At 41.3% G+C, this 12,714-nt stretch overlaps 1 protein-coding gene across 2 annotated transcripts in view; it reads right to left on the reverse strand.

Annotated features, from left to right (window-relative positions):
* zbtb16a (zinc finger and BTB domain containing 16a) overlaps window positions 1-12,714 on the reverse strand; it is a 151,598-nt gene that overhangs the window by 57,016 nt on the left and 81,868 nt on the right. For both annotated transcript variants that reach the window (XM_059351330.1, XM_059351331.1), the window contains exon 4: window positions 4,600-4,686. In XM_059351330.1, the coding sequence (XP_059207313.1) occupies window positions 4,600-4,686 (87 nt within the window). The remainder of the gene's footprint in view (window positions 1-4,599; window positions 4,687-12,714) is intronic.

A 12,714-nucleotide genomic window follows, 5' to 3' on the forward strand; every position in this document is an offset into this window, starting at 1 on the left:
CTGAACACAGGCATTCCTGGATTTATTTGTGTGTGTGTATGCACTGCCAAAGAAGGGGAGAGTTTGCAGTGTGTGTTTGTGCATTTGTATTTGCACGAGTTCAGTGGGTAAAAACAGCCACATGATGTTTTGCTGCTAGTTCCCTTGGCATCCTGATCAGTCCCCCCCCCCCCCCCCCCCCCCCCCCCCCCACACACACACACACACACACACAACTGAACACACACATCCCCATGCAGAATAGCCTGTCCATTTGGAATGACGACAACTTCAGGAATGCTGCCAAACTATCCCATGGTTTTAGATAACCACTTGCTTTACGTCTCGTCTACAGTATGAGGGCTCTTTGGTAACATAGAGAGGTGTGTGATATACCAACTGCAGTTAAAAAGCAAGAAAAGACAGACAAACTGGGAAGGAGACAGAGGTTGAGTCAGACTGCAGCTGATCAGGCCAACAGAGGAGATGCCACAATAGTTCCCATTCAAAGCAGCAAGAAACAGCCACAGTTTCAGAGGCCAAATATTGTCATCAGAGAACATTAGCCAAGGGCTGAAGCGCTGCCAAGAGGCAGGCAGAGATCAAATCTGGCTTTGATGGCCAACAGTAACCCCATGCTCCCACCACACACCCTCTGATGTTTTGCGTCTTGGGTACTGTACACACAGACATTTCTGTATAAATAAATCCATGTTTGTTAAGCCTCCTAGCTCAAAATGACTTAACACAGTACTGTCCAGTGTAGTTTCCTTTGTTTTGTCCCTATCTATCTATCTATCTATCTATCTATCTATCTATCTATCTATCTATCTATCTATCTATCTATCTATCTATCTATCTATCTATCTATCTATCTATCTATCTATTGTATATATTTATATTCAGCTATTCTTAGAGCTGAGCGCTTCAAAAATAGGACATTAGGATGTAAAAGGGATTTAATACAGGAAAGTCTACAAGATCACTACAATGAAATGGTTCATCCACTTAGGACCATGCAATGTTTACTGATAATTTCATAGTAATCTACTCATTAGATTATGAGCTGTAATATCCTTGATTGACATTTCAGCCTGATGGTGACTTCTGGTTCATCCTCTGGGGAGCATACATTTGGAACTTTGATTTTAATATTTTTCTTGTGCTCAGGTCATGGGGTTAGGGGGATTAACCTTGGGGACCATGTATACCCACAAAATATTCATAGAAAATTTAATGTTAATCCAAAAAGTAACTGTGATTGTTAGGATTTTGTTAGGACCCAAAATAAAAAATAAGACTACAGTAACAGGGCTACACCACTGACTGTATTCACAGGTCAGGTCAGCAGAGTTAACAAGGCCAACTTGGCAAATCTAGGATTTCAGTGTTGTTAGCCACGGAATAACTCAAATTTCCGTGAAACTGACACGGATTTCGCTACAATGCAAGTTAATCATACCCCGTGGCTATTCCATGGATATTTTTTCCTATTGGTTTGTTCCAAGTCACGTGACTTTCAAGGTCCCGGCGGTCAGAACAAAAAACATGGCGGACAGTTCTCTCATTTTTAATAAAAAAAAAAATTAATATTTTGACTTAGTTTCTGCATAAATATGGATTTTGATCATATTTCTAGTAAGAAATATATGTTTTATTTTCTAAATATTCACTCAGTGAATGTACATAATCACTTTGTATGTTGGAATAGCCACGGGATATCATTAACTTGCATTGTAGCGAAATCCGTGTCAGTTTCACGGAAATTTGAGTGATTCCGTTGCTATTCCACGGATTTTGAGTTAAGCAAATCCGTGGCTATTTCACGAATTCCTGTGAGACCATGTTGACTATTGACTAGCAACATTACACATTTTACTAGTTTCAATGTCTATATCTGTACAATATGTCACAGACATTTACATTTTTTTTTAACTTTACATTCCCGTTTCTTGTCAACCCAAGGTTTCTTTTATTCATTATTTTATTGATAGCCATATTCAAAGGCTTACTCAATGAAGATAGGACTGGCAGCAGTAATGCCATGAGTGTGGACACCAGGCGTTTGTTCGTAACAGTAAAGCTTGGCAGCCATCACACAGGTAGGTGGTGTGGTCCGGACATAAACCACTTTTTGTCACATGTTTCACATACTGACGACATGCAAATTTGACATGTTCCTACTAAGCCTCCACAAAGTTAGAGTGAGTGACACAGAAAGGGAGTTGTTTGTCTACCTCTTTCACTCTCATCTCATCAGTCACTCCCCAGCTGGAAACAGACCAACCAGCTAAATGCTGTCAACCTTCAGCTCACTATTGATTTGAAGAGTCACAGCAGTGACAGCAATCAGTAAGTCCAATATTGAAAATGAGAGCCATGCCTTGCAAGGCAATGTCAAGTGCTCAAATCCAGAGCCAGGGATGTCATAATATAGATGTAGAGTAGCTTAAAGTGCACAGAGACAGTGAAAGTGAAACTGGGAATCATATGGTGCAACGAAACTGCCTTGTCATATTTTACCAGAGCCCATTTTTCAGACTCTGATCCCTCAGAGGGGCTCTACACATGGATGATTACTATACTATTACTGTTGCTGCTGCGCCAGTTGTCTGGCAGGAAGACACGTCTGGCCCTGGCTGCAGCGCCAACCCCCCCCCAGCCCCCAACCCCTGCCATTCGTTCCAGACTGGAATGCCTATATTTAGAGTGCTCCTTTCCGCTGTTATGGCTGTTGGATCATTAGCCTCATTTAACCCTTCTTTACCTCCATGGAGCTGATTGGCTGAGGGCATGCCCCTCAGGAGTAACCCCTATATCCTGACTACACCACCCAACCTTCCCCTCTCAAATGTTGAGGGGGAGTGTGTGGGGGGCCGTGAATAAGACTGAATCCAAAGAAAAAGTAGAGCCGCACAATGGGAGCTGCTACTGGGAGCCTAAGGGTCACGACTTCAGATGAAGGACAAAACACAAGATGATGATAATGATGATGTGTGGCTATTTTTGGGATCGGTTTCTGGCTTGAATGTGCTTTGAATGAGCTCTCGTTTCTCTCATCTCATCTTGTTTGACACGCCAGCACTAAAGGATGCCAATGTGGATTGGTAAATGGGCGACACCATGACCCTTTGTCCAATTCAAAGGTTTAGGCAAAAATTTCAAAAACAAATGAGCCATGAAAGTGATCAAGCACATTCATGCTCCCAAGAGGACGAACCATTTCCATTTTGGACACTCCATAGGCTTTCCTTCTAAACTCTGCATGCAGCAACAAATGGTCAAATAGCCATTGAACTGGCTGTGGGTATTCGTGGTCGCCAGAGGATGACCATGGGGGTCCTGCAGCCTTTTCTCTAGCCACCCTGAAAGTAGAATTTTCAGTTGTGCTCAACTAGCGTAACCCACTGACGACCAAAATGTTTGCTTAAGGTATCGGCATTCTCAGAGAAAGACTGAAATTTTCGAAATTGGTGATAAGGACATTTTTTACAAGTTTACTGGCACTAGTTTGGCATCACATGGTGGAATCAGCACTACACAATACATATATACTTAATTAAATTTTAAAAAGTAAATTAAATATTTACTTTTATATATTCCAGTTTCATACCATACAAAAGCAGATGTTAATCAAACTTTGGATTACAACTGCGAAACATAATATAGAATATTTTAATTTTACTACATTTATTTTAAATATTTATATTTCATTTTTTTCAAATTTTTTCCTTGCTCCTCCATATCTGTAGTGTATAGCATTACAAGGTGATATCATCTATCGGCGTCCTGTCAGCAGCTGCATTGTAGAATGTAGTATGCAACTGAGAGGCAGCTCATGACAGAGCATTTGTTTTTAATCTGGAGTTATTGTCCAAAATGTAAAGTTGAAATGTGAAGAGTATAAATGCAACAAAGAGAAACCCAAGTATTCCAAAACAGAATACTTTAGCACATAACCTTGCCCCAACCGCACCATCTTGGTAACAAAGTAGTGGAAATCTGAGACAATCCTTCCCCCCAAATTAAAGAGTTCATCACCAGCAGTGAAACTGTTCTGGGCCATCACACATCTGCTGAAGGGGGATTTACTTCTTCCTATTTACATCTTGGCACCTAGATCGTCCTCATCTTCCCATCTTCATAGCTGAGCACTGATAAACAACATCAGCTTGCCAAGTTTTCCCGGTTTGTTGATTACTGTTGGGTCTGTCTTGATTTAGGGCGAGTGGGACTAATCCAAGATGATGTGATCCATCTATCTGTCAATCCATGGCTCCAGATAGCCAGAGAGGGCTGAATGAGCCTCACACACCACCACAAAACACACCACAGCACAACATGCATACACAGATTGGGAGTGTGAATGCTACCTGTGATCTCAATGTTTCTCTTTCTGAATCTGATCTGATTGCAGTACTTACTTCAACTCTCTGCCGTGCCAAAATATGTGTATTTATTGAAATGCAATATCAACAGCCTTTCCCACGAAGTGGAAGATCTCTGTGCAAATTCAGCCAATGCAAACATGCAGCAGAGGAGCTCATATCGTTTTGCATATGTTTTGTTTATGGCTATGGTGTCATGATGATATGTCTGGGTGTGTTTGTGTGTTCCTACCGGTGTGGATCTGCCGATGAGCCTCCAGGGATTCCTCTGTCTGGAACTGGGCACCACACTGGTCACAAACTATGGCCTTCTCACCAGCTGCACAACAACAAGAGACAAGAGTATAATTATACATTTACACACGTGTACCACATTTGAAAAAGATGCATTAGATGGAGAGAAAAAAGGGCATCTTAAGGTGTCTTATTCAGGCTAAAAAATGCAACTATAACACACATTTAGCAGGGTACCCATATTCCAAGTGGTCTTGCTTTGAATGCAACTTTTGAAGACAACATGTGAGGAAGTGTTTGGACCTTTAGATGGAGTAGCAACAATGTCAGGAGTGAATGTGTAACACGTACAATCAATAAATCAATAATAAAAAAGAGCTTATTGCAGATAATCAAAATCAGCATGACATCTGATGATAAGAAACAACCCATGCCAGCACAGCAAAAGCCTCTGTTTCTCCATGAGAGAGCACTGACAAGTTTACCTTTTGACTCTAAAATCTCCTGCCCACAATATTCTTTAAAAAATGTTTTTAAAAAGGGATCCTGGTATCGAACACACTCAACACATTTCTTGTATGTGACCACATCTTTCTTATTCCACGTGCAACTCGTGTCATACAGTAATAGGCTAAATCCTATACAATAATCCCTCACTCCCATCACTTGAATCAGGTCTAAATGATATCTATGTGACTTGGCAGAGTACTGATATTAGCAGCTTGATTGACAACATAAAAATGCTTATGTTATGCAGTCTGATACTGTATTATCTGGAGGCTTAGGCGTTCATTATTTGATCCTCTTTCACTTTTTAGAATTTAGATTAATATTTGTCAGTGTTTGATTGATTAATGGGTGCATTGTAATATATAATTTAGCCTGCATTTAGCTCGATGATTTGATGAGTGAGATTGGTCAGATTCAGCTCCAAATATAATATGTATTTATGAATATGCAAATAATAGCAGGGGGTGTCATCTTCTTTCCCATACATGCCTGATGAAGCCCCCCTCCCTCAAAAAAAATCTAACAGTAATAATCATAGTAGATCATTTATGTCATGTAATACATATTGCGAGCACAAGCCAATTCTTCTGTAGCTTTATTGTGCTCTTCTTTAGTCTGAAAGTTAACCTTCTTTATATCAATATACTCTAGACACAAGTTAATATATTTAGTGTGCACAAATTGTATCAGCTTAATACGCAAGGCTGACACATTCCTGGTCTTGACTCAAAGCAGTAACTAAATTATTGAGTACTCTACCACTTGTGTTGCACCACAATCTGGATGGCTGTGTTCACCTATACTTTATGAATGTGTATAACCTTGTACAACAATAAAAAGAGAGTCAGGAGCCTTGCATGCACACATAAGGGTGCTGTTGAAGGGCACATCAGATCAGGCCCAGGCAAACGACTTTTTATGGCTTGGCAGCAAGCACTGTACATGCCATACACATCACACATCAAACAGCCGCACACACACACAGAACACACACACACACACGCAGTTAACATCTGGATATTGTGTGTGTGCAAAACAGGCGTGTATGTGTGCGCGCGTCTGTTTCCAGTGTGAGCACAGAGCGATCTCTCTCGACCAGACCTTGGTTTGTTCTTGGCACGTCCTCATGGGTTACGACACCTCCAGAGAGAGAAAGAGAACACAATGAAAACAGGAAGCCAATTCTTAGATGACAGAAAAAAAGTCAGGGAGAGATGGCTTGTGTGGTTTTGCAACCGCAGTGACATTAGGGAACGGCCTGTACTGTAATAAGCCCTACCAAAAGCAGAAATGACACGGACCGTACATGACAGAGTGTGCCTGCCAGTAGATGCTTATGCAACAAGTTATGCAAAAGACGGTAGGCTGCACAAGTGAGCGTGACTGGATCATAAGCCACGCACAGCAACCTTTAAAACCAGCACATCTTAGATCCGTCTGTGGTAGCACAAGATTTATTCCCATTTAACAACTTTAGCTTGAGCTGGTGAGCAATGTCCTTTTTAATTGGCTGCATATTTAAGAGGCATAATTTGTAGTGTGAGCGTATGGCGCGCCAGTGTCAAATGCACAGATGAGCATATGGCCGAATTAGCTGGCAAAAGCAGCCACTTAACCTTTGGAGAACAAGACATGTAGTGGAGATGTAGACAGAATCCCCCAACACACCCACTGATGTCCCTAATTTGCATTAATCACATAGTCCCTCTGTTGCTTCTTTAACTCCCTGATTCATCATTGTTGAATCAACTGTAATTATTATTTTTTTATGTGCTGCAGTTGCACAGCTAAACTGCATTGGACTGCTTCCATCATATTGATTTGAGCTCATTGACTGCCCTTGCAGGGGCAATTTTATGATCATTCAAGTGCAACACACTCCATCATGCATTACCCAATGACTCATATCAGGGCTCATTTATGTTTATGCTTCTAACACACTAGTGTTTAAAGGCCCACATTGTGTTTTGGGCTCATCTATCACATGTGCATATGTAAAATAATTGCTGACCCTTTCATATTGTAGTGTCTTAAATTTAAATTAGAGTTTCCTATTTTGCAGGTAGAAACGGAGCTAAATTAATTTCTGTAATCTATGAAAATTAATTTGCAATTAATTGAAACTTGAATATACGTTTTTAGAAGTTCATGGCAAGCAAGTCTCAATTTACCATTTCCCTTCATTGCCTCCACTGATGTGCTCCTGAGCAGGATACTTAACCCACCGCTGCCCCAGGTGCGCTCCTTAGTGGCCAACGGATCAAACTGTGATTGTACTGGGCAGCTTCCAGGTGTGAGCGGGTTAGTATGTGAGTGTTCCTGCAAAGGGAGCATTCAAGCTCAGCAAATTTAATCTGGTTAAAAAAAAACAAATGGACTGGAAGGTAAGAAAACACTAAACTATGCTTTGCAGTATTGTAAAATATAGGTGATTTGTAGTTAATCAGCTTAACACTAGCATGACTCCGCCTCACAGACAGTGGTGCAACACTATAACCAGTCTTCTGGGGGGCCAAGACGCGTGTGCTATATGGGCCAGGGATAGGATTTTAGTGCAGGGCATGCCCCTGCTTGTGGCACAAGGACATAAATTGTCAGGAAATGCCTGCATGGTGCCTTGCTTCAAGGAGAATGGAGTTGTACGAGGTCACGGTGGGGCAAAGGGGGGAGGAACCCAGGGTACACACAGCCAGGCAGCCACCCAGCCAGATGCCCGTCACTCTAGTTAGCCAGCTAAGTGCTAACAGGGGGCCCTCTGCTTGGTAACAGCCGCCATCAGCCATTTTCACTGCCAAATTAAAGAGATAAATCTTGAGGCCCCTTTGATCGCAAGAGCCTGAACTTGTTAGTTAGGAAAGACGGGGTAACCAGGACAGAGGACACACACTTGACATCAGCTGTTACTCAGCTCACGTGTCTTCTGACTGATAGTTCTCTGTGAACAAACAACTGCGCTCTACTCAGGAGCCCATTTCAATCTTTTTTATTTTATTTCAACATTTAATTCCATTAACTGAGATTTTTCTTTGCACAAAACAAACATTTAATGTCTGCATCCCACTGCCGCTCATCAGGAAACGGAAGAATTGAATTAAACTCAAAAGATAATGTGAAGCAAATAAAAATTAACTATCATGAAATGAAACAGACCTAAGAGAAACAAAAGGGAATCTCCAATTGTCACAGGTTGCCACAGATACAGCCCATAGCTGACATAATAAAGGTTGCACAACCTCTGCTGACTTTGTGTGTATGTGGGGATTGGGTGGTGATCAGGTGCCACATGCCAGTGAAGCCGCTTCCCTTTTCACTTCCCTCTCTGAGAAATATTGCACAACTGTTGTTGCAGCGCACTGTGGCTCAGTTATTTCATAAAGGGCCGTAAAAGAGAAGCTGGTGAAGGGCTCCCTGCCAATCAAGTAAACTTCCTGTGAAAACCTGGCAGCAAAGAGCAATATAACCGCCCTGTATACTGTAAACCTGACCTGTCTTTACAGGCCCTGCATCCCGCTGATAAAGGAAACTTTCCATTGTATGGTGCCACATTGTTAACTTTTTAGAAGCACAAACCTCTCAAAGTTAGATTAGCTTTTTGTTTCTGTTAATGTTTTATCTGCAGCTGTAATGTGTGCTGCTGTAGGTAGTAGAAGGTTCATATCCGGTTGCTTTGCTTCCTGAAAAGGAAACTGTGTCATTTTCATAAACTTGTTTTTAGATTTTTTGCAGTTCGTTCCTTTTCTTTTCAAGTGAGCTTTGTCCTGAATGTAGCAAGCAGGTGATGTATAGTGTGTGGAAGGATTAGTATTTAAGTTGGTCATGAGCTCTTCAAGTTGTCAAAGTCTGAAAGTCTAAAATCACAAGTGACATAGTCAAGAAAAACTGGCTTAAGTTCCAATCACGTGACATGGGTCCCCACCTCACGCTAAACTTACAACTTGTAAATCTCTCTGTTACTCTGTTGTAAAAGTGCTCAATAAAAAAAACTGTGATTACTCCTGGGTCTAGTTGACTCTAGGTACTCTCACCACTTCCTTGGCATTATTCGAGAGTGTTTCACTTAAAGTTAACTACTGTGGGCTTCCCCCAACACTGGCAACATTTCACCACATAGACGTGATGAGGATTGTGGATTAGCCCACTGAGCAGGCCTCACAGGGAAGTGATGGTGCATTCCCTTGCCTGTAATTTCCCCTGACATACTAAGTGCTCGTTCTCCCATTTCCCTAAATAATGTGGTGTGCAATGGTGCATTGTCCCATTTGCTGTTACACTCTTTCCATATGTGCATGGAATCTGAATGTGAAAGTGCAAACCGTCGTTATGTTATGATGCAGAGATGAGGGCCAGAGAAAAAGTAACCTCAATGCCCATTTGGGGGGTTTGTGGGTGTAATAAGTGTGTTTTGGTGCAACAACCCACACACACACTATCAACACACTCACATCACCCAGCTCAACTATGTGATCTCATAATGCGGCCATTCAGAAGCTCTCCTCATTCAAAAGAATCTGTCAGAGACAGAGAAAGGCCCTTTTTGTTTGGGGTGATAGGCCTGCTTTTCTGTGCCTCCTGTGGAGGACTAAATTTTTTTTGTGACAGTGTGCCCACACTCAGACTTGACACTTGTTGTTCCAACCTACTTTCTCTCACAGGTAGAGCATATATGCTAAGTTTGCAACAGATGTCCCCCCTTGGGGATCGCAGTCTAAACAGAATCTTTTATCAAAGACAATCGCAGAATTAAACATAAGAGATACAGAGTCTGTCTTTGCTCATAGCGACACACAAAAAGTAGGCCACCATGTTGATGCGAGAGCTAAACATTTCATCCTGCACGGGAGATAAAGAAAAATCTGTGTTTATTCTGTAACCACTGCTGGCCATTTGTAATCTGATGAAGCCATCAACCTTCCCATTGCTACACAAGCATTAAATGACCTTGTTCTGCCATCTAAACATGTTACTGAACATGCTATTTTTCAGGAAATCAGCAAAGCCATGCAAAGACTTTCTGTTTCCTGCAATATAGTCATCAAAATCTGTTTTCAAATGGTCTCACATGCCCGCTTGCATGAGATGGCATGACACTATTTAGCATCCATTACACAAAAAAACCCTGTCTAAGCGCTTCCACATTGAGGAGACGTTCAACAACAGAGCTGCACTGTTACAAGAGAATAAGTCTGCTGTAATACAAAAAAATGCCAAATTCAACTCCGGACAAGCCGTGACACGTTAAAACAACACGGTAAACAAACAGCTTGGCTGCATGTGAATAAAATACCAGCTGTCTTTAAGATTATATTGTCAACCTGGGGAATTTACCTGTACTTTCTTTACAAGTAACATTTACTGTTGTACTGAATAGTTAGAGGCTTCAGTAATAAGGTTCTCGATGGAATTCTAAATCAACATTTCTCGTGTATTCATTCAGTTTAGCCTCTGTATTTCTGCACAGTTGCGGATAAAGATTAAGCTACACTAATATTATTAGTATTATACTATTTGTAGGATTAGATTAGATTCTAGAATTGTTTCCAAGTAGTATGATTCAAACATCTGCAAAAACTCTAAAGCATTGTCTAAAAGTCTACATTTACTGAAAAAAGAACAAAATATTCTGTTTCAGTCAGGACTTGTTGGCATTTAGCTTTTCAAAAACAACATTTTTCCTTTGCCTCCCGCTTGCAACAAACTAAAGGAGGTACACACCTGTATTTATGGGGCATTTGAGAATCAAACTGGCCAGTTAAAGATGAATGAACATATTTATGAAAGAAAGTGGATTCAATAAATACTACCTAATTTAAGTTGATGAATCACTTCATTCAAAGTAAGGATTTTGTTCCAGGGTTTTTATTTTTTTTGGCAATGACATAAAATATGATGAAAGAAATTCAAAGCTCCTCTTGAAAACTTCAATACAAGCGCCAGTATTACTTAGTTTGAGCTAACTTGTGTACAATTTGGGGCCAGACTTGTAAAAGTTAAATTTAGTAACAACAAAACTAAGTGCAAATTATTAAATAAATTCAGGATTATACTCTATATCAAAATAAATGCTCTGTTATAGTATGAAGTGGGGATTTCTATCTGCCATATACATTTTGTCCAAGGTCAAATCGTCCCCATAGACATTTTCCCAAAATTGCACATGTCACACTGATCTGAAGTCCCTTCATTACAACAACAGGAGTTAGGTCAAACATTAAAAGACTTGTAATGGAGGCCCAGAATTCTGAATGGAATGAACATGTAAAGGTTAACTGGACATGACAAAGCATTAGTTCAAAATTGTTTTCATTCTAATCCCTATGCAGACCTGGTTGCAGCAGGGCAGGACACAGTTTACTGTATGTGCATGTGCACATATTTCTGCAGGAAGTGGCTGAATGATCTGTTCTCAGGAGTCAGGGAGGCTAAATGGGAAATTAAAAAGGCTAATTACAGTGTATCCGTCGATGGCTGACCAATATCACACTCAGTGGTTTTTAACAGTGTAAACAGGGCAGAGGAGAGAGAGAGAGAGAGAGAGAGAGAGAGAGAGAGAGAGAGAGAGAGAGAGAGAGAGAGAGAGAGAGAGAGAGAGAGAGAGAGGGGCAGACAGACAGATTAGGGAGAGAGAACGTGCATGTGTGTGTGTGTGACAGAGGGAGGGAGGCAGACAAGCGCAGTCACCAACAAAAACATAGCCTGGCTGTTCACTGAGCCTACATAAATGGCTTACGTAAGACAGTACTCTCAGTACCAAAAAACAGCAAAAATCCATAAACACACACAGACACACATCCCCCCCTCCTACTCCTCTGCACACATTCACAGACATGTAGGTTTCACTACATCTGTGAGGACTTCCATTCATTTAACCATGAAAAATAACTTCCGCTCTCCACTAGATTCACGTCCTTAATATTTACCCTGAAAGTGAAGCAATGGGCAAAATTACATTACAGCTATCAAAAAGATTCTTATTCCCAGCATCTAAAACTCAATCTGGTTCACATGCAAACAGCAAAACAAGTACACACACACACACACACACAGTCGCGGGAACACACACAGACGCAGTATGCTGTCAGAACAATGAGTACAGACACCACACGCTCTCTCTCTCTCTTTCTCATTCCCCCCTCCTTCCCTTGCTCTACCTTCGGCGTTATAACGAGCCGTGCTGTACAGTTTTATTTACACCAGCCTCTTATCAGTGGTACAGCAGCACAGAGACTGCCAATTGGAGAGGACAGGCCACGGTACTGCCTGTACCCTGTAGTGGAGTAGGTGTGTACCGCCATGCTCCCAGCACGTTTTTATCAAGGCTCAGAAAAGACTGGGCCCGCGCCAGGCTGCCTCTCAGAATAATAAAACACACACACACACACACACACACACACACACACACACACACACACACACACACACAGGTTGAGTTTGCAATAAGTCACCGCAACTACAGGCACGTTATTACGCAGGTCTTGCAGCACACATACAAACCAAGAGGGTTTCCATTTAGGGATGTAATGGGAGTAAACCCACCTTAAGTCATTTTAACCACCTTTTCATATAAAAGGGAGAGATTTTAGCAAATGCATTTTTTGCTGAGATA

The sequence above is a fragment of the Centropristis striata genome, chromosome 15 (genome assembly GCF_030273125.1).
Source record: "Centropristis striata isolate RG_2023a ecotype Rhode Island chromosome 15, C.striata_1.0, whole genome shotgun sequence".
In the NCBI taxonomy this organism is placed as follows: Eukaryota; Metazoa; Chordata; class Actinopteri; order Perciformes; family Serranidae; genus Centropristis; species Centropristis striata.